Source organism: Orussus abietinus, unplaced genomic scaffold (genome assembly GCF_000612105.2).
Source record: "Orussus abietinus isolate OABI.00-Male unplaced genomic scaffold, Oabi_2.0 scaffold69, whole genome shotgun sequence".
Lineage (NCBI taxonomy): Eukaryota > Metazoa > Arthropoda > Insecta > Hymenoptera > Orussidae > Orussus > Orussus abietinus.
Window position 1 is genome coordinate 394,815 of NW_019394275.1, and position 23,230 is coordinate 418,044.

Here is a 23,230-nt window from a genome sequence, read left to right on the forward strand (position 1 = left end):
CCTCTTGACTGCATAGACGATACTCTACATTAAGAATTTAATCTTATCATTTCATAGACTAGCGACAGTACCAGCTAAGATCATCACCCGAAGCTTTAATTTCACATCTCTTTATTGTTACGGTCTCTTAACAATAAAAAGTTTATCCTTAAATTTAACTGTCAAAGGCCGCTTTGAGTTGTACAATGGCATCCCTCGTTGTCGAACTAGCTTTCCTCAGCTTTTAATTTCTTTTCATTTATATAGACTATCCTATCTTGGAAACAAAATACCTTCGATAACGAGGGATTGTAGTACGACAGAACGCCGGTTAATGTCAAGTGACGCACTTTCACGTTTAGGTTATGTCGAACAATCTACGAGTGCAATGGATGCTTACGGACAAAGGAGATGTAAGGAACAAAAAAATAAAAGAAAAAGAGGAAACGATAGAAAAAAAAAAAGAAATCTCGAGTGCACCCGGTCGAGCATGGACGTCGGACGTTCTTTGGATATCGTTTGCACGTTCCATCTCCGCGGATATAGGTAAACTGTTTTATCAGCTAGAGGAATTTACTGTACAGGGCGTCGCAGCTCTGCAACATTTCTCGTTGCCCTGCTGGTCGCGTTAATAAATAAGAACTATTTACACAGGGTAGAATCTCCTCTCTCTTTCTCTCTCCTTGCTTTACTTCGCACTCCTCGTAGAAATCTGGAAAAGATTCGTTAGATACAAACGTCCCAAAGACACGTATAAAAGTCCGCGGAGCATCGCGTCTATACAGGGCGATTCAGAGTTCCACTTCCAGGTCGATTGACCTAGTCTGTCTATTTTTATTGTTTTATGTAACGCAAGCATGATTTACACGTCTTTTCGCGACTGCCTTGGTACCTAAAATTGACCTTCCTGTGACGGAGCCAGTTTTGGCAACCGTACTATTATTTTAGTTCAGGGTACGTTGCATTTTTAGAGCAATAATAGTATGCGAACTGTATCATTATCTTAATCCAACTGTACTACAGTGCTGTGCAAAAAGCCGCTCAAACCATGCTTTGTTACGCAAAGTATCGCGTGTACTATTAATTGATCTCTCTTACTTTGACTCCTATTTCGACCTCCAATTAGAATCTCGATCAGGATATATTCGGCATGTTAAAACTCATATCCGTTGTGATCTTTCGCAGAGTATGGAAATTCTGAGTCACCCTCTATAAAAGGCTATAGGCTGCTGATATCAGTCTGTGGGTTTCTCGTTCCTATAAGTAGATACTAGAGATATACATATATAAAAATCTGGACCAAAAATCGACATTCACTTTACACCGACATCTCCATATCTCCCCCGTATGAAATTTTAGCCAAAAACCGAATCTCAATGCGATCGTAAAAAGATCTTGTTGATCTTACTAATATTAATGATAATAAAAAAAAAAGAGAGATTCTCATTTCGTGAGGTTTTTGCTCACCCTCTAAACATTCTAAGGCACTAACAAACGGATTTAATCTCCCGTTAAAAACGTTTCAGCGACGTGTCTCCGCGTTACTTGGAAAAAAAAAGAAAAAAAAAAGAAAAGGGTTCAAAGCAACTGTCGAGGGACATCAATCCCACTCTAATCTTATCAATAGCCTTCTTTGTACATGGATTTTGTTCTCGTTCCTTGTCAACCTTAAGGAACATAATAAATCGAGCCTCCTCTTTCTTTTCTCGACAATCTCACCCACTTTTCTCTCTCACTCTTTCACCACACACAAACACACTCACTCACTCTCTCTAAGTACGCAACGTGTACGAAGCGCGCAATCGACTGCGCACCTCAGTATAAAACATTTCTATTTATATTAGATTTGCAGTTAAACTTAATCTCTCTTAGGCCTAATTGTAACTCTACGCTCTAAATTACCGTCCTAAACGAGAAAAAAAAAAAGAGAGAAACTATGTGTCTCGCTTAAAATCGTACAAAGTCTCTCAAGAACACTTGACTCTTATCGTTTAAATAACAAGGCAAGACACGAGTCGCCATCCCGTAATTCATCTCTTCGATTAATAAATAAATATATATACGACATGATCCAACGAGACCGCGACGGTCGCGACTCTCCTCGTTCCTCTCCTTTCATCGCCGAATACTTTTTCTTAACTCGCATCAATACTAGATTATGGCAAGAGTCCGAATGCACGATAGGAATCACCGACATCAATTAAACGAAACAACGAAATTTCCCGACGTGTTTCACTACACCTTAAGGTGATGCGGAAGTGGCGACACAGGCCTCTCGTCTATGAAACTTCCCTCCGAACAGGTTGTACCGAATCGTTTCAAACATCACCACGTGAATATGAAGGCAGCGAAGAAGGTTCCGACACTCACAAAACTTGAATCGTTTAAAAATCGATTGATCTCTCGGATGCCACTTTCGCATCCCCTTAACGGCTTCAACGGCAGAGTGAAATCATTGTCTACGTCTCCGTCGTACTCCTCAATCCGGGATTTATCAGGTCCGGGCATTACTAGGCTTGGACCCGATAAATCCCGGATTTCGAGTACGACGGATACGCAATCATAATAAATAGCATAGCGAGACGAGGGGACTAGTCGACGGGGAAGAGGTTAAACGAGGGTTGAGAGTTCGTGGGGACTGTTGGTGGTGGCAGCACTGCTCAGGTCCAAGGTCGCCGCCGGCAGTCCGGGGCTGACGCTGCCGGTGGCCTCTCGCGGCAGATAGTGGGACCTGTTCAACTTGCTGGTGTTGGCAGGACTGGGGGGCGTGCCTTCGGCCGGCGTCGTCGGCGTAGCGACGTTCCGGTGCGAACCGGCGTGGACCTGGTGTCCGTGGGTCGCCACTAGGGGTGCTGCCGGCGAAACAAGAAGAGGGGATGACATTGGGGACGCGTGCCGGTGGTGGCGGTGGTCATGGTGATGGTAATGCGCGCCACGCCCGCCAGAGGACGGCACGGCGCTAGGGTGAGAGGAGGGAACCAACGAACCGATCGCGATCTTCGGGGCGCAGACTCCATGGTGGAGCGACAGGCTCGGCCTCGGTTGCTGGGACTGCTGTTGCTGCAGCTGCTGTAGTTGCTGGTGCTGCCGCTGAAGCTGCGCCGCTGCTTCGCACTGTTCGCGCGCCAGCTCCTTTATCGCGTTCGTCTTCTCCTGGAACGACGTCACGTATTCATTTCAACGACTTCGTGGTCTTTGTGCTTTTCATGACAATGTTACGTTTCCACCAACCCAAATATATTTATTATATATTTATATATTTATTATTTTAATTTATAAGCACGGAGGACTTATTAACGCTAGAACTACCGGCGGATTTTTTTTTATACTGTGGTGGGCCACTTAACAGTGATCTTGATTGGGCTCGGTAGTTCTGAGGTTAACGTTACAATTAAAAGGAGGAACCGATTAAAGGATTTATAAATATCATTTCGATATAAGCGCACACACAGAGTGGTGGCGTTTTTCAGTGAAAAATAAGACCCCTCCGTGGGAACGTATACCTTGACTCCTTTGCATCGTGGTTCTACTCTGAATAGGTACTCCGTTTAGGAACTCACCCTTTGCCACACGAAGACATTGTGGACCATGGCGCAACCGCAGAACAAGATTCCCAAGCCGATGAAGACCGATGTCACGATGGCAGGCGTCGAATGAAATTGGATGAAGGTGTACAGTATCATACCTGGACAGAGAAATACAATGTAATATGGATTATAACCTGTACTTTTTGTAAAGCTACCTTTCCACATGCTGCATTACGGAACGTCTCACGCGGCGAAATAAAAATAGATACCTATCGTGAAGGTGAAGTTTTGCGGCAATACAGCAAGGGAAAAGGTTATCTCTTACTAGCGCTATCACGGATAGAATGGGGATTCCCTAGTAGTTCATATAGAGGGGCGACGCGCATAGATGGCGTTGCCATCTAGGGGTGTAGCACGGTTCAGGGTGCCTCGGAAAGGAACGTCGGGGATAACCTAAACGGTTTGATTTACGTTTTCGAATAGGTGATCCATCCTTCCGTCGACGGTGCTGCCAAGCCTCGGCGATAAATCACGCGATGCCGAGTTCGCCGTTGGGCCGTTAATAATTAGCCGTCGATGGCCGCGCATGCGCCGCGGCCCAGAGAAAACGCGGCTCTCAAGATGGCGTCCCGAGGAGTGGCCAAACCACTTACTCAAACCAGGCGCGACACCTGGCCCCCGGGCCACGACCGATCGCAGAAGGTTGCCCGACCAATTCCGCGTATTTAATGTAACCGGGGTGGCTCCCGAAAGGAGGTCTCAGATGAAGGATAAGGTCTCACCAGTCAGGAACACCGGAATGCTAATGAAGAACCCTCCGACGGCGCAAACTCGGCTGATGGACGACTTCTGCAGGTATTTGTTCGTCCTGAAACAAGAGGACAGACGTTATCGCTCATCCGATGGACGTGTAAATGCGCAAGAGTGTATTTTACAGATCGAAGCCCGAAGAAGAACGACGCGAAACGCGAGTGCTGCCCTCGCGCGGCCACGGTAACTACAACCCGGCCATCGCTCCTTTTTCGTTCCTACGAAGGTGATCAATTTCACTAATCTTTCTCACAAAATTAGGGTCCAAAGGCCCAGGACTTGTGTTTACACCGGTATACATGTTATAGAATCATCCAAATGGGATGTGGAACTCGCTCGATGCTTCGTTTGCGTCAAGATTGGCGAGGAAAAAGGTAAAAATGTTGGTTTACCCCGGGAGGCTTTATAGGGAGATTTGCAATGGCGGCTCCGCCTTGAGCAGTCCCGGGGATTTAGTATCGCTGACCTCACGGCGTTTATCAGAATCTACGATTAGGGGCTATCGACATGATTTCAGACGGGATTCCTCCGCATAATTCCGAGAGGAGGTTCGTCGTTGAAACGGGTCGCCGACCTCCGGGGGTGGTATGGCCCATTGGCATCGTGGGAATTCCTGGTGGCCTCTGCTACACATGAACCTCATTAAAACCTGGCACGTAGGTTAAGTTCTACAAGTTTTTGCGGTATCAACCTCGAGAGAGACCGACGTGGAGCTTGACGAGGCGGAGACCAGTCTTGGGTCACCTCGCCTCCACTCGAAGAAGAGGAACCCTGGAGGTCGATTCTGTACCTCGGGCGAGGCTCACTTTTCACACATTCATCCCACGTGAGTTCTCTCATCCGATTTTGATCCAACTGGGAACGTACAGTACCTAGGGTTTTTACATTATCACAAAATGTTCATTATAACATTGTCGAGAACGTTACGGCTATTTGATGGTCGCGGTTTCTAATAGGAATTTATCTTCCAGGGGTTTCGGAGATGTTTAATGGTGAATCATCGCAACGCCATGGAGGCATTCAATGAATTTTCACGAGTTTCAGGGCCTTCCTTATAGTCTCTCTCTATTCACGGTGTAAAGTTTCAAACTATTCGGTAAACCGAATTGAGAGATAAGTTTTATAAACGAAACCTCTTCGGCGCCACTTTCACGTCACCTTAACGAAACGTGGAACTGGGAGAATTTCGGAACCGACTAGCGACACCTGGCTAGCCCTCAGCTGCCTTTCGTCTAACAGGTGTTCGCCCCAGGAGCCACCTGAGGTGTGTCTCTTGCATTTCAGGTGTTTATAAGGAGTTTCGGCCCGACCGGGAACCCGATGTCCGGTCTCGAAGAGACGCACCGGTCTTTACGACAAGACGGCGGCCGTTTCGGCGCGGTCCCTCCGCACCTGTTCCCGGTACCCAACACCCGAAACTCCTTAGCCGTGCCGAATGGGGTTCTACTCTCGTCCCTCGATTGATTAACATGGGCACAATGAGCGAGCCCTTAAGGTGAGGTGAAAGGGGCACCCAAGAGGTCTCGTTTATGAAACTTTTCTCCGATCTGGGTGTCTCAAATCGTTTCATACTTTAAAACGTGAATATGGAGACCCTAAGGTAGGTCCTGAAATTCGCGAAACTTCATTTTTTACTAACGATTTTTAAAATACCTATAAACCAATTTGAAAAGGATTGAAATTTCATGAGTTTCAGGACCTTCCTTATAGTCTCCCTATTCACGTAGTAACGTGTCAAACTATTGAAGAAAAGTTTTATATACAAAACCTCTTCGACGCCACTTTCGCATCACCTTAACCAAACGTTTCCTGGATACAGGACGTATCTCCTGACGATTTAAAATGGGCCTCGTTTTTCGAGCAAAGACAATTCCTTTTGATGCGCAATCGCGGTGGACGTATACGGCCCTTAAAGCGGTCCGTTCGAAGAAAAAGCAGATCCATTTCGGCATCATCCGCCATCTGCCATCTCGCGGGCCTCGGGTAGGCCCTCTGGCATCGACTTTTTCCCGGGCGTTTCCCCAAAATGGCGACCCTCCAGGTCGCCGGGCCCGGTTTCTGTCGTGCCGCGAATATGTCCGGCATCTCTCGAGGGCCATTCGTCTTTTCGAGCGGTGCCACGCATGCCTGGTCCAAGGGTGTGGCGTTTCGACAAAGATGCGCCGCCCGTCCGGAAATATCCTCCGTCGAACTCGCGAGCCGCGACGCCTGGCCGCCGCCATCTTGTCTTCCGCCAATTACGGCAATTTCGCTCCCTTAAGGTGAAGTGAAACCCCTTCAAATCAGTCAATTCGAATACAACACTTTTTTTTTTAAGGGTGTTGGACCAAACTGGCGCATCTAAGAATTGTCCTGACACATTGAAAATTTAGATTTTTGTATAAAAATTTGTTAACGCAGCCCAGAGCAGAACTAAAATGGCGTCGGGCGCTCATATTTCGATCAATATACAATTATCGAAGGTTCTGATATGAGAATCGAAAGGGTCAGGACAATTTTACGACAATTTGGAACACTCTGGCAATCGATAAACTCGCATTTGAACGGGAAAAAGGCTAAAAAAAAGTGTTGTATGTGCTTCTATGCCAAAACGATGGGAATACGAGGTGTCGGAGTGAAAATTTAATTTACCTGAAAATCACAGATGGCGCAGGGGGTCTCTTTGCAGTCAATTAGGGCCCCAGAAAGCATGTCATTACCTCATGAGAATTGAATACCGAACCCTTCTAGCCGTCGATCTATTATAAACTCATCGTTAATCCAATTAGTTTTCAAATATCTACGGGACATCCACGCGCGACCGCAGCGCTTCGCGCGGCGGTCTTGTCAAAGAGAGGAAAAAAGAGTTCCACTATACGACGGGGAAAGTGGAACTCCTAGATCCGAGGTCCACTTTTAGCTCTACGCGCATAAAGTTACGTTGGCTCTCCGTTTTTCTCCACAAACGAGATGTCTCGTCTCGCGTAATAACCGCGAGGTATTTCCTCGCGAAACGGAAGCGAGGCTTCTAATTGTTTTCTCATGTGGATCCCTGCACCTGCAGGCAAAACACGGTTGCCATGCAAGGCGGAAGTTCCTGCACATTAAGGCACATCCTCCCTTTGAAAGGTCGGAGGAGTTCCGAGTGCATTGAAACGGGGAAGTCTAGAAGGTCCCTCCGTGGCCCCAGACAAACCGGGGAACGAACCGGAACGCGAAACGAAGGTTCCTGTCCGGTCCTCTCGGTCCATCGGGTACGTACCGGCGCAATTAGGGAGGTCCTTGCGATTTATGGCTCCCCGCTGGTCGGAGGTCGTGGGAAACTCCTAAGCGGCCCCATGAGAGCAAACCTCGAAACCGGGAGATAATCCCTTTTCAACCTTCGAGTACTCGAGGGCGTTTCTTTCTTCCCTTACGACGTTCCTGTATAAACGGACGTGATTTGTAAATCCGTTGAACCTTGAATTCACATCTCGTATAGAGCGTCGAGCGAAGTCTCTTCCTTTATTCCATTTTGAAGCTCCCGTATAAACGTTATCTGTAAATCCGTAGAGAACCTTTAATCGTATTGAGAACCTTTATTCATATATCCCGTATAAACGTTATTTGTAAATCCTCTTCCCTTGCGACGTTCCTATATAAACGGACGTGATTTGTAAATCCGTTGAACCTTGAATTCACATCTCGTATAGAGCGTCGAGCGAAGTCTCTTCCTTTATTCTATTTTGAACCTCCCGTATAAACGTTATTTGTAAATCCTCTTCTCTTACAACATTCCTATATAAACGGACGTGATTTGTAAATCCGTTGAACCTTGAATTCACATCTCGTATAGAGCGTCGAGCGAAGTCTCTTCCTATATTTTATTTTGAAGCTCCCGTATAAACGTTATTTGTTAATTCTCTTCCCTTACAACATTCCTATATAAACGGACTTGATTTGTAAATCCGTTCAACCTTGAATTCACATCTCGTATAGAGCGTCGAGCGTACGAGCGACGTTTCTTCCTATATTCTATTTTGAAGCTCCCGTATAAACGTTATTTGTAAATCCATTGAATCTTGAATTCACATCTCGTATAGAGCGTCGAGCGTACGAGCGACGTTTCTTCCTATATTCCATTTTGAAGCTCCCGTATAAACGTTATTTGTAAATCCATTGAATCTTGAATTTTCATACCGTATGGAGCATCGAGCATACGAGTGGCGTTTCTTCCTTCCTTCTCTTTTTATACTACCGTGTTATCGGACGTTACTTATACATCCGTTGAACCTTGAATGTCCATATCGTATAGAGCGTTGAGTGTATCCGCGTAAACGAGCAAATCGAAGGGCCAGATGGAGTCGACCGGCGGATCTGATCGAGTCATTAGGTTTCCCCGAATGTCGAGGCGGAATGATTCGAGGCCCAGGAATGCCGGTCGATTTACAGCATTCGAGTTCTTTACAGCTGGCCCGCGGTCGCGGCACCGAAATTCCACGACTCGGTTGCGCAAGACCGGTCCCCGAGCGGAAGGGGAGAAGGAATCATCGAAAACCGATTACGAGGATATAACTAAACGAGCAGTGCACGGAGAACTAACGACAGTTTCGCCGTGTGGCACAAACGCGTCACTTTCTAGGATCCACTTAACGCTTAGTGCCGAGGGTCCGCCATCTTGAATCGATATCATCCTACCTCGGATACTTAATCATTCTCCACGACGTATTAAACCGAATTAAAAGCTCCGCTCAAAGCCCCAATATACAAAGCAACGTGTAAATAACACGCCACATCAATCGAAAAGTGTCACCTCGCAATTGATCTCGCAAAAACCTCATATTACGTTACCTTTAAAGTGCGCCCTCCACCTCACACCTCCCACTCGATTAACCGGGGACTCTTCGAATTTCATTCGTTCTCAATATCCACTTCCACTTCCGTAAGGATGTTCTTCACAATTCCGAATGAATTCCAACCGACGGCATAATCTAATTGCAAGACGTCAAGGTTTCGAGAGAAGTGTACCAAACTATTTTTTCCAACTGTCCGCCATCTTGGATCGGCGAGGGCCATCCGCCATCTTGGATCGGCGCGCCTCCGCGTTTTTGCCCCGATCTCTGCGGGGACTTTTTTTACGTCCCTTTTGGTGAACTCTCGACCCCGAACCACGCAGGTCACGAGATCTCCTCGCCCTGGCCGGTCCGTGGCCCGTGAGAAGAACACCCGAGTGCACGGTGTCAATCTAGACGTGCATCGCCTCGTACACTTGCACGCACCGCCTTCTCGAGGTTGGCCTCTCTCTTTCCCTCTCTTTCTCTCTCTCTCCGCTCTCGTTCTCGCACACGCAGGGCACGCATGGGCGACTGGGAACGACGCGAGTGGAGGATGATCTCAATTAGACGGCTCGAAAATCCCCGAGATTCGTTATTATCGGCGGATATCCTCAAAGTGGCCGGCAAAAGGAGGACCCACCGCGGAAACGATTCGCATCCGCGAGAACCCGCCTTAAGGCGCTACGAAAGGGTCATTCTATATATATATAGTTTGACGTTTTATAGATTACATAAGTGCTCATTGAAGCCCTAAGGAAGAACGCGACGCTCGTGAAATTTCATTTCCCCTCCCAAAAAAAAAGAAAAAAAAATGTAATTTTGGTTCTAGTCCAGTAAGTGGCCTGAAATGACTTATTAAACATTTCTCCGAGCCGGATGCACCGAATCGTTTCAAACATTTGTTACATAAAAGTGGAAGGGTAAACCCTATTATTTAGAAACGGCTTCTAACTGCAGTTGTCGGTAAAGAAAATAAATAAATAAATACAAACCAAACAAGCCACCCTCGTCAAAATCTGTGAAATACTGTTATATAACAATGACGATAAAAACAATTACATGATTTAAAAAAAAAATAAGGAGGGGTGGGAAATATTCCTCGTTCCAAGTTTGAAAAAGGGCCGGTTTCGCGCGCATTTCGCGGGACATCGGGGGGAGGGAGGGTGGTTTTAATTGGTCCCCGTGTCGGGTGGGTTAAAATTGAAAAATAACCGAACCGAATTCCGTGCCCCTTTCCGTTTGGTTCATTAATCACGAGGAATTGGCGGGGACCGATCGGAGGAGAGCCAGCAGTTCGGAGCAGGGCCCGACGCACACGGCGACACGCGTCGCTCGGCGAAGCCGACAGTTCCGAACACGCATCGACCGGGTCCGCACCGATACGAATAATCCGGCCGATGTCAACGGCCGCGATCGGAAGCATCGTCCCCGCTTAATCCGAAGGGGGCTCGCCGATGCGGAAAAATCGAAGCGGGCCCACCGTAGGACCCTCGGCCAACATCGGCCGGACTCGGTTAACCTCGGCCTCGCGAAATCTGATTTTCCGAATGAAAAAAAAATAAATAAATAAAAAATGTATTTACCCCGACCAAAAAGGAGGTTTGTCCCAAAAAATGAAATTTAGCGAGTTTAAGACCTTCGTTAGGACCTCCTCGTGTGTTACAGTTTGAAAATATTCGGTTCACCCAGTTTGGATAAATGTATAATAAATATTTCGCCGTTGTTGTATATATGTTACAGTGAAACACCGAAATCTGAAGAATGTCGACTTTTACCGGTGAATGTCAACATTCACATAGTCGCTTCGTGTATGTCCGAAACATTTGCTAAATACCCTTATTTGTGACTTACACCGGTAAATGTTGACATTCACCGGTGTGTGATGTTGACACACACTGGAGAGGGTCCGAATGTACAACAATGTAATGAAATATTCGATCTTTCACCGACGTATTTGGTATCTGTTGACATTCACCGGTGAAAGTCGACATTCTCCAATTTCGGTCATTCACGTTAACATATATATATATTGATATATATATATAGATATAGATATGAATGAAATTACCCGAGTCTAAGACCTTCGTTAGGACCTCCTCATGTGTTAAAGTTTGAAAATACTCGATTCACCCAGTTTGGATAAATGTATAATAAATATTTCGCCGTTGTTGTATATAGATATAGATATAGATATAGATATAGATATAGATATATAGATATAAATATAAATATAGAGAAAGAGATATTACCGATGCCCCTGATAGGAGGACTTGACGAGCTTGACGGTGAAGAGGAACTGGATGGCGCAGACAAGTAGACAGCAGAGGTTGAGGGAGAGCGCCAGGGCGCACAACGCCAGGGTAACCTCGTAGACGATGGCGTACTCCTCGGGGCTGATGAGGCTGCTAGGCGTGACGGTGAGCGGGGAGATCTTGAGGAGGAAGGTGAGGGATAGGAGAGCCAGGAGAAGAGACACCAGGCACAGGAGTCCCAGGGAGGTGAGCATCTCCCTGACCCCTGCCTCCTGGGCGCGGTCCCTCCTAGAGAGGGTGCACGACCAGGAGGCGTCGAGAGTGGGCGGGACGGGGTGGCCCGGGCCGGCGGCCCCAGGGACCAGGACGGCAGCCGCCAGGGGCGCCGGCGAGGGAGTCGCCTGGCTCGGTAACCTGGAGAGTCTCGAGATGTCCAGGCCCCCGTTGGCCTTGGAACGGTCCAGGGCCTGCACGTGGCCGGGGCCCGTCGCGACGGGCCCCGCCACGGGGCTGACGCTGTTCACCGAGTGCTTCGACGTGGACAACGTCGACAGGTTCAGGGCGTGCGAGTGGTTGAGTCGCTGCGAGAGGTTGTTGACGCTCAGCTGAGAGTGCGTCAAGGGGTGTCGGTGGCCCGAAGACGGCGTCGTCGTCGCGGGGTGGTGGGCACCCGGGGGGCCCCTAGGTCCCGAGTGGATCACCGAGTCGTAGACGTCGCTGCCGGGCCGCACCGGGCCCCGACTGGGGTAGTGCTGGTGGAGGTGCTCCTGCAGCCCGTGGTGCTGGTGGTGCAGCCCGCCCACCCCGCTCCCCTGGTACTCCGGGTAGTGGTGGTGCCTGGAGCTGGGGACAACCGACGAAATTTATCCAAAGCTTCCTCTTTCAGTCGGGAAATTGTGAGAAATTACGGTGGAGTGAAACACGGGGAGACATTTCATCGAAGTCGGTAAAAAGGAATTCTTCTAAATAGTGTCTCACTCGAATCGCCCTGGGAGTTTCGCATCACCTTAAAGCGAAGTGAAACACCCTTCAAATCAGTCGATTCTAATACACTTTTTTTTAAGGGTATTGGACCAAACTGTCCCAAACTTTGACACATCACTCCTGGTCGTCTAAGAATTGTCCTGACACATTGAAAATTTGGATTTTTCAAAAAAAATGTTTAACTCACCCCAGACAAGAAACTAAATGGCGTCCAGCTCTCATATTTCGATCGATGTACAATTATCGAAGTGTCCGATATGATAAACTAAAGGGTCAGGACAATTTTACAAGAATTTAGAACCCCCTGGTAATGGATAAACTCGCATTTGAACGGGATAAAGGTAAAAAAGGCGTTTTATGCGCTTCTATGCCAAAACGATGGTAATACGAGGTCTCGGAGTGAAAATTTAATTGACCTGGAAATCACAGATGGCGCAGGGGGTCCCTCTGCAGTCAATTAGGGCCCCAGAAAGCACGAATCCAGAGGATTTCTGGAGTTTTACTTCGATTTCTTTATAATTACTGTACGAAAACGACAGGTGGAGTATGCCATTTGGTACAATGCCCAATATAATTCGACCCAGCTGTCGATATAAAAACCAACGTCGGCAACGTAGGGATTTAGAAAAATCATCTTTATCGAGGTCGATCAAGTTCCTCGACGTGTTTCACATCCCCTTAAAATCCAGGATTTCCAGAGGTAACGACCCCTCTGATTTTTCAACCCTACCTGGAGCCCCCCGAAGACGGCTGCCCCGTCGAAATGTGCTTCAGCATCCCTGGGTCCTGTCTCCGACTGGTCCCAGGCAAGTCCCCGGCAAGTCTCCGCGTAGGGCCCGGCGAGTCCTCGGGCCCACCTTCACATCGCTCCGCCCGGGCGGGTCGCCCGGGGACGACCCAATCACCGCCTCGACGCCTCGCTTCGAGCCGGGTCTCTTCAGGGTCCAGGGCTCAGGGAGTTGGTGCACACCAGCTCCGCCTTGCGGCGCATGGCGCCCTGGACGACCCTCCGCGCCTCCGCGGCTCCGCCTAGGATCTGCTCCGACTAAGGACCTCGACCTCGGGACTGCTCGCCACGGGAACCGACGATCCACCTCGAGCCGGGGCCCGCATAGCTCCGGGCCTCTCGAGCCCCCTCCTGGAACGGAAAATCGACTCGTTAAGGTGAAGTGAAACCCCCTTCAAATCAGTCGATTCTAATCAACTTTTTTTTAAGGGTTTATTGGACCAAACTGTCCGGGTGCGACTTTCACGTTCCCCTTGAGCTTTAAGGTGAAGTGAAACCCCCTTCAAATCAGTCGATTCTAATCAACTTTTTTTTAAGGGTATTGGACCAAACTGTCCGAGACTTTGACACGTCACTCCTGATCATCTAAGAATTGTCCTGACACATTGAAAATTTGGATTTTTTCATAAAGTTCTTTAACTCAGCTCAGACCAGAAACAAAATGGCGTCGAGCTCTCATGTTTCGATTATATAAATATACAATTATCGTAGGCTCTGATATGAGAAACGAAAGGGTCAGGACAATTTTACGAGAATTTAGAACACTCTGGTAATCGATAAACTCGCATTAGAACGGGATAAAGGCAAAAAAAGTGTTGTATGCGCTTCTATGCCAAAACGATGGGAATACGAGGTCTCGGAGTAAAAATTTAATTGACCTGGAAATCACAGATGGCGCAGGGGGTCCCTCTGCAGTCAATGTTTACAAAACTTTTCTCCCAACTCGGTTTACCGAATAGTTTGAAACTACAACGTGAATAGGGAGACTATAAGGAAGGTCCTGAAACTCATGAAATTTCAATTCTTTTCAAATTTGTTAAAATGCGCTGAAAGCATACGTTTATGACAAATTTTATTCTGTAAAATATATTATACCCTAAACAAGATACTAACTACTCTAAACAAGATAACTGCCTATGGATTGATGATATAATGAAATACTGTGTGATACTATATCAATCTTTAGTCAAAATATCAAATGGCCTGAACGACAAATCAGGCAAAAAAGGGCTTGGCACGGAACGTGTTAAGGGGTTAACAAGATGTTCCTCCGATACCATTCAAAGAAACATTTCTTTGATTCGATAACATTTTTATTTTCTTTTTGTCTCAGGGTGGACCAAATATTCCTACCAAACATTTACCCGTGGATCTTCTCAACGAAATCCCATCGATTAAATTGTCTCGATCATGTAAATCATAACCAACCCTTCCAAGAGATTGGTTACCCTGACCTCTCATTTAAACCGACAATAAGAAAATTCCCTACAGTAGCAACGCCACTGGCATCGAGACTGTCCTCTGGAAAAACGCTCGACTTCCGTGAACCTTGACTTTTCCCGCGCCTCTTCCCCTCCCTCGGAATCCCCCCCTCTTTCCGACTCCCAGGGAGCTTCGCAGTCGCCGCAGAACTGGTCCGGGAAAGTTCCCGAGCCATCCGCTCAGAGGCACGCGGCTTCCCGAATCGGCCGACCATCCGTGCCGACGAGCACGCGGCCGAGTCCGGCCACGCACTGCGGGAAACTCGGCTCCGCGGTCCCTTATATACCCCCTCCCGTCCCGCTGCCCCCCACGCAGGCGAGCCACGATGACGTAAACGAGTCATCGCGATACCCGCTCAATTCGGACTTTTCCGCAGGGATTCCCTTGCGAAACATCCGCGCCCTATTTCAATTAAGGTGACAGGTGAAAGTGCCGCCAAAGAGGTCCCTCGTTAACGAAACTCTTGTCAGGACTGGGTGCATCGACTCGTTTCAAACTTTCCAATGTAAACACGGAGGCCACGAGCAAGATCCCGACACGTATGAAATATTTCAATTGAAAGAAAAAATTTCTTCGTGGATATTTAAAAATGTGTTTTTATTTTCTTTTTTCTTTCTTTCCTTCTTTCTAAAACACGAGATTTTATGGGTGCCTCGGGATCTCTCTTATGGCTTCCGTGTTTACGTCGCGATGCGGTTCGGTGGCGCCAGCGTCGCGTAATATCTTTCCCTCGACGTAGCGTCTTTATGGCCTCGCTATCGATGCCGATCCGCGATCTCGCTCGTGGGCGCGACCGTCGTAGAAAAAAAAAAAGAAAAAAAAAAGAGAAGAAAAAAAAGTGAGGTTACCGGAGAAGCGAGAGAACGCCGGGGGGCGTAGCGGAGGTTAGCGCGAGTTGTTGTCAATAGCCGGGCTTGACTCATAGAAACGGGTTCCGCTCGCATTCCGGAGGCGCAGCCCGTCGTCGGGCGCAGCGAGTGCGAGAGAGACGGAGATACGTCAATGGCCGCGCATGCGCGCGCCGCCTACTCGCACGTGCTCCCGCGCGATTCCGAGTCAGTCAGAAAAATGGCGGAAAGAACGGACGACCGTTGACGTCCATACATAGCTCGCTCTCGACCGTTTATCGAATACTTCGGATCGATCGGACGAGCTAACATAACCTCCACGAACATTCGCAACGATTTCCATATACATCGGTTAGGAAAGTGTCCGATGATCGAATCGTTTCCCTCGATTTTAGAAAATGTCTCGGCCCGACAAATCGAATACCTCGGACCGAAATCTACCGAATTATTTGCACACATTCTCGAGTCAATACGATCTTCAATTCGCATGCGAAAAGTCGGCATTCAAATGTTGACCAATGGGCGGGACTTCGCAACCACGTGAAACATTTCACGCGAATCCATTCGCATGCGCAAAAAAATCCGAATGAACTCGAGAATAGCCCTGATAGATCACGATATTTCGTGCGATCGATCAAATCTTCGGTTTACGGATCGACTCACGTTTATACGTGTACATGACAAAAATGTTGCCAGTTCATTTTTCAAGGGTTCAACGTCAGTCGCGGCGAATGGAATTCCTCCTCATGGCTGTGAATTCTTTTCCTCCGTGCGGAAGCCACAGTCGTGGAGGTGCATCGCAGGCCCCCGTAAAGGTGGAGGAAATTATCCCGGGCTTATACGCCGTAAAAGGTTTCGCGACGCCGTAGAAGTCCAACGGCGAGCCGGTTCATCCAATTTCTCGGAGTTCGCTCGATTCCACAGGGTTTCGCCATGGCCGCTTAAAACGTAAACGCGTTACACGGGACTTCGAGCCGGCCGATTAGGAAGGTTCGCTTTCTAACCGTAAATGCACGTGAAAAAAAAAAAAGATCGATCTTCAAAGGTGTGGTTTTATCAAACCGCTAGTGTAAACAATGTTGCATTAAGACGACACGATACGCACTTATCTAACGTAACGTCCCAAGGCGCGACAGGGCCGTTTACACCGTCAGTTTGATAAAACCAGGCCTTTATTCCGCGTGCCAAGTGGTCCGTGCGTAAACTAACCCACTGCCCACATCCTACGTTTCAAGGCGTGGTTTTATCAAACCGCTAGTGTAAACAATGTTGCATTAAGACGACACGATACGCACTTATCCAACGTAACGTCCCAAGGCGCTACACGGCCGTTTACACGGTCAGTTTGATAAAACCAGGCCTTTATTCCGCGTGTCATAAATTAAGCCACTGCCCACGTCCTATGTTAGAACCACCGGAAATTTTGCCAGTTAAACCTGCTTTTATCAGTTAAACCTGCTTTCGTCAACTAAACCAGATATCTCCCCGGGGATTTTTCGGGCGACTTTCGATCCCAATCTCGAGAGGCTCGGGAAAACGATAAATTTCAGGGCGATCGAAGCCTCGCAAGGCTCATCGAAGGGATAAAAAAGGAAGAGCCTCCCCCCGTCCCCCCCTCACCGCCCTCAACCCCGGCGACCGCAGGGGTGGTCGCGTGATGCGGTTACGCGCGGCCGCAAGGTCAACGATTTTTCGAGGCTCGTCGGGTTACCGAGAGGAGCACGAGCGACGAGAGAAGAAGGCAAGGTCGTTGCCTAGATAACAGTTGCAAGGTACAGTTGGCTCGCATGCCAGGAGACCGGCCGGCCAGCGAGGCGAGCCGAGCCCGCCCGAGTCTTCCCGAATGCCGCCGAGGCCGGGCCACGTGGGCCGCGGGTCCGCGCGCACCTTGGCGGGAAATTACGAACGGCGTACCTCGCTCCCCCCGACTCCGTAAACATTTACGAAAGCGTTCTTTTCACGAAATGAAGGCGAACCTTGTAATTGTAAGGTGGTCCAACTAAATTCCCATGCCCTCACGGGTGAATTCCTTAAACTGACATCGTTATTAAAGTACTGAAAATTATAAGAGAGAGAGAGAGAGAGATCACGAAAGACGGCATCTTTAGCAAGACCTTACACATGACAAATAATATATATAATTTAATATTTACTCATTTATATTAAGGCGATGTAAAAGTGGCGTCGAAAATGTTTTGTTTATAAAACTTTTCTCCCAGCTGGATTTACGGAATACTTTGAAACCTTAAAACGTGAATAGGGAGACTACAAGGAAGGTCCTGAAACTCATGAAATTCCAATTCTTTTCAAATTTCCTTATAGGTACTTTTAGAAATAGTTTATAAAAAATTAAATTTCGCGAGTTTCAGGACCTAATTTAGGGTCTCCATATTCACGATTTAAAGTATGAAACGATTTGAGACGCCCAGTTCGTTGAAATGTCTTATGAACGATTGAGCTTTCGGATGCCACTTTCACCATCCCCTTAACTTGCCGGTCATTTTTGCCCAATTGAGCGAGAGGGGTGAAGTGTGGTACGGGTCGAGAGGTCCATTTCGCAAACACCCTGTATACGAGAACTCTGGTCTCCCTCTCCCTCTCGGGCAGATGCCTGCCTGACCCGCCGGGCCGGCCCGGGCGAACTCACCTTGGCAGGTGCCTCAATGGACCGCCAAGGCCCCACCAAGGCCCCGCCGGACCCCGCCAAGGCCCACCGGGCCCATCGGACCCACCGGCCAACTTCGCGCGCGCTTCCTTCCGCTACGGACCGGCCTCCTTAGGGACATTCCGAGTCTCTTTTTTTTCCTCCTCCTCTCCCCGAACTCGCCACTTGGACGGAGCTCTCCGCCTGGAGACGGATTTCGACTCTAACCGAGAAAAGGACTCGAAATGCGAAAAGAAGACGTGGCGCTAATGACGTTCTAGCTGATGCTTCGTTCAATAAGCAGATTAATGAAAAAAATAAATAAAGAAAGAAAAGGGAAGAAAACATTCATCCAATCGAAGGAAAAGCGAGGTTCGAGTTGATACGAAAGTGTCACGTACCAAATCGTCAATATGTGTTATGAAATTTAACTTCAAACAGGGTGCATCGAGTAATTTCAAATCAAACTACAGCACGTGACGCTCGGTAAAATTTCAATTTTTATTTATTTATTTATTATTTTTTTTTCAATCCAAAATTTCATCCGTATCCCAGACTAAGATGCGTATTTTCTTTGAAAAATGATATTTCACTAGCATCGGGTTCTCCCTTAGGGCCTCCATAACCACGTGTTAAAGTTTGAGATAATTCGTGGCACAGAATTTGGAGAAAATTTCAAGAAATACTTTAACGCTTCGCGTACATAGATTGACCCCTTTCATATCACGTGAAGGTGCCACACTCCCTATTATGCGTCCTCTCTTGTATGTATTATCATTAAAAATTTCAAGAAATACATTTACACTTCGCATACATAGATCGACCCTTTCAAATCACGCGAAGGTGCCACACTCCCTATTATGCGTCCTCTCTCGTATGTATTATCATTGAAAATTTCAAGGAATACATTTACACTTCGCGTGCATAGATTGACCCTTTCATATGTGCCCATAATAATGAAAGTGGTCTAAGTCATATATTTTTTGTTTCGAAATTACATTGAATTAATTTAGTTTGAAATAATGTGGCGTGAAATAACTGATAAACTCATTTTTTTTTTTTAATTTCGACTTAGACCACTTTCATAATTATGGGCACATATCACGTGAAGGTGCCACACTCCCTATAATGCGTCCTCTCTCATATGTATTATCATTAAAAATTTCAAGAAATACATTTACACATCGCATACATAGATCGACCCTTTCAAATCACGTGAAGGTGCCACACTCCCTATTATGCGTCCTCTCTCGTATGTATTATCATTAAAAATTTCAAGAAATACATTTACACTTCGCATACATAGATCGACCCTTTCAAATCACGCGAAGGTGCCACACTCCCTATAATGCGTCCTCTCTCGTATGTATTATCATTAAAAATTTCAAGAAATACATTTACACATCGCATACATAGATCGACCCTTTCAAATCACGTGAAGGTGCCACACTCCCTATTATGCGTCCTCTCTCGTATGCTACATGGCCGTCGCACATGAAGAGTGTGCTCGGTCCGTAATTTCACGTTTCAGGCGCAAGAACCTCGGCGGGTGTACGGAAATACACGGGAAGCCGGGTGTGCGGAAATAGCGCACGGTACCAAGAGGCTGATAGGTGCGCACCCAGGGGTCATGCACCCTGGAACAGCCCTACGCCGACCTCCCTGATTTCTTTTCCGATCGCACTTTTCCAGGGCAAACGGACGATCGACCGGAGTCGACGAAACTGCAGGGCGACACGCCCGGCACGCAGCCAGAACGGAAATGAGTGCTCTCTCTCTCTCTCCAAGGCTCGGAGATGAAATCGGACCCTGCCGGCTGCACACGTCCACTACATATGAAACTGCACTCGAAAGAAAAGCCCAGGTAAATGAACCAGAATTCCGGTTATTTTCACCTGTACTGGATCGCTAAGGTGAAGTGAAACACGCCGAGGAACTTGATCGACGTCGATAAAGATTTTCCTAAATGCCTACGTTGCCGACGTTGGTTTTTATATCGATAGCTGTGTGGAATTATATTGGGTATTGTACCAAATGGCATACTCCACCTGTCGTTTTCCTACAATAATTATAAAGAAATCCAAGTAAAACCCCAGAAATCCTCTGGATTCGTGCTTTCTGGGGCCCTAATTGACTGCAGAGGGACCTCCTGCGCCATCTGTGATTTCCAGGTGAATTAAATTTTCACTCCGAGACCTCGTATTACCATCGTTTTGGCATAGAAGCGCATACAACACTTTTTTTGCCTTTATCCCGTTCAAATGCGAGTATATCGATTACCAGAATGTTCTAAATTCTCGTAAAATTCTCCTGACCCTTTCGTTTCTCATATCAGAGCCTTCGATAATTGTATATTTATATAATCGAAATATGAGAGCTCGACGCCATTTTGTTTCTGATCTGGGCTGTTAAAAATTTTCTTTTTTAAATCCAAATTTTCAATGTGTCAGGACAATTCTTAGATGATCAGGAGTGACGTGTCAAAGTAATACCCTTAAAAAAATGCGTTGTATTCGAATCGACTGATTTGAAGGGGGTTTCACTTCACCTTAAAAAGGGCACGTATATTTCACGAGGTGTTAGACCTTCCCCCGAGGACAAGGGGAGGAATAAAAGAAGAGGGAAGAGGTCTCGCGAGGTAAAGATGCCTCTCGGTGCTCGAAAGGAAGAGCACTCGAGAGAGAGGGAGCGACAGAGCTATACTCGAGTCTCTTCAAGAGTCTCCTCGACACGTGTAGGTACACGCTGAGTATAACATTTTTTTTCATTAACAAAGAAAAAAAAACGAAAAAAATGGCTTCTTTCAATTTCTTGGTGCTTTCGAGAGAGTCCATTGTCTCTGTGTTTCCAAACGCTGCAGTTCCCTTCATCAGGGCAGACACTGATAACATGTGAGAGAAATAGGTGGAAGGTAAAGAAGGATGGAAATGAATGATCCTTGGTCCCACGAGTGAACTCTCTCTCTCTCTGTTTCTCTCTTTCTCCCCGTAGTAGTGTAACTCAACTACCAGACGATCGTATCCCTTTTCTTATGTAGGACTGTCATATGATCTGTAATATCGGCCACTCCACCGCGACTGGTTATTCTCTCCTGCACCGTGAAAAAAAAATAAAAAAATCCCCTCTAGAGAGATATAAAAAAGAAAAAGTAGGAAGAAGATATTCTCGGATCGAAAAGATACTTTACGATAGGATCTGAAATCTCTCCCCGAACCTGGGGTAATCCAGTCATTTTAAACTTTACAATAAGAACATTAATTTCATAGCAGACATTTTTGAAATACTTGGAACCAAATGCTGTTTTTTTTTTTTTTTAATTGTCAATTAGGGCCCCAGAACGCACGAATCCAGAGGATTTCTGGAGTTTTACTTCGATTTCTTGATATGTATTGAACGAAAACGAGAGGTGGAGTATGCCATTTGGTACAATACCCAATATAATTCGACCCAGCTGTCGATATAAAAACGAACGTCGGCAACGTAGGCATTTAGAAAAATTTTCTGTATCGACGTCGATCAAGTTCCTCGACGTGTTGCACTTCACCTTAAATTACGAATGACGAATATGGAGGAACGTTTATTTATTTATTTTCTCCCTCTACCAGGGGAAGGAAAGGGAGATCTCGTGATTCGCACACGTAAGAGAGATATTATCCCAGTTGTCCGTTAGTTCCCCGAAAGCATTCCATCTCGCGGCATTGGACCAAGGGGAAGATTAATTCATTCCGAGGCCTTGAATCGAGTGGTCAACACAGACGTTTCCTCGCCGATTCGGCGCGATAATAAGCGAGTCCCTTCGACGTAGGTCGGGAAAAAATAAAAAATAAAAAAAAAAAGATGAAAAGAGGATCCGTTTCTTCGCTCCCCTCGACGAAGGGCGATGAATGGAGGAACGAAGGGAGCCGGCTTTCCCGAGGTAGCCAAACATCTTGTCAACGGTTTTCCGAAATAGACCTCGTAAATCCCCCGACGGTTTTACGACCTGACGCTCATATGGCGCGCATAAATTACGCGTTGATATATTGTAAATATAATCCCCCTGGGCTCCCCGCGGGGAGAAGTAGATCTCATTTTAAATTTCAACCCCCGAGATGGGAATTCACCTAACCAAAGAAATATATTTATCAATTCGAAGAATAATTAGACTGGAATAAATTGGACGCAATTATGACAGAATTGATTTCAGGCCTAGTCGAATCGATATTATTGGAATTAACGAAACATTCCTCCGGTTTGATGAATTCTTTGTTTACAACTTATATACAAAATTCTTGAAACTAATTTGAATGTTATTGAAAATTCGATTCTCCGAGAATCTCCTATATTCGTGGAGAATTTAATCTCTGGTTATACTCTCGGTTACATTAACGGGGTAATATAACGCCCTAAAAACTCTACTCGCGGCAAAGGCGCCGTGCAAATTCCCGGGGACTCACCTCGTGCTACATTCCTGCGCTCGGCTCGGTTCCCGAACCGCCACGGCGCGGCATGTCTCTCTCCCCGCCGCCAGGTGGCGCTTGCTGGCCGACGCGGCGAAGCACCGACACGCGCACCCGCGCACCACACACCCTCGGGCCCGACTGGCGACGCCACGTGCTGACGCGCGACCAACCCCTCGGCGGGACCGCGACCGAGTGCGCGCGCACCCCGAACACCCGCGCTTATACGTCGCGCGACCCGCGACCCTTGCCGCCCCGCGTTCGGCACTCTTCGTCACCACTCGCCACTACTCGGCACGGCACTCCGACGCACCGCGGACACCTGCGCGCGCACTGCAACGGTCTGACTCCAGCCGAGCTAAGCAGCGGACTGGGCCATACTGGGACCGTTGAAGTGTCGAGAGCCGAGCGCGCACCCCGACCTGCGTTCCCGCGCCGCCGCCGAAGGGAGCCGGAAACGTCCGGAAATACCCGAGCTAGCCCACCTTACGCGAGCGGGGTTTGCGTGCCTTAGGGCCCTTTTTGGCGTTAAGGCTGTTTCACGCGAGCGCGAGTCTCGACAGAGGGCGCTGGGAAAGATCGAAAGTGGCTTACGCTTTCGTTCTAATTTTACCTTCACTTTAGCTTAATTGGTTTTCGTATGCATTCCTTAAAATGAACAATTAAGTTAGGGTTGGGTCGAAAA

At 47.3% G+C, this 23,230-nt stretch overlaps 1 protein-coding gene across 2 annotated transcripts; it reads right to left on the reverse strand.

The window, feature by feature from the left end:
• Positions 1-94: 94 nt before the first annotated feature.
• On the reverse strand, positions 95-22,942 carry LOC105695500. Of its 2 annotated transcripts, XM_012417069.2 has the most exons (7): positions 22,543-22,939; positions 13,076-13,483; positions 11,359-12,204; positions 4,289-4,374; positions 3,540-3,664; positions 2,967-3,132; positions 95-2,831 (listed from the first exon to the last, which is right to left on the reverse strand). In XM_012417069.2, the coding sequence occupies exons 2-7, from the start codon at positions 13,120-13,122 to the stop codon at positions 2,590-2,592; spliced, it is 1,512 nt and encodes a 503-aa protein (XP_012272492.1). In that variant the 5' UTR covers positions 13,123-13,483; positions 22,543-22,939; the 3' UTR covers positions 95-2,589. The 2 variants fall into 2 exon arrangements, with proteins under 2 accessions (XP_012272492.1, XP_012272481.1); XM_012417058.2 differs by having other exon boundaries at positions 95-3,132; positions 22,543-22,942.
• Between the last annotated feature and the right edge of the window lie 288 nt (positions 22,943-23,230).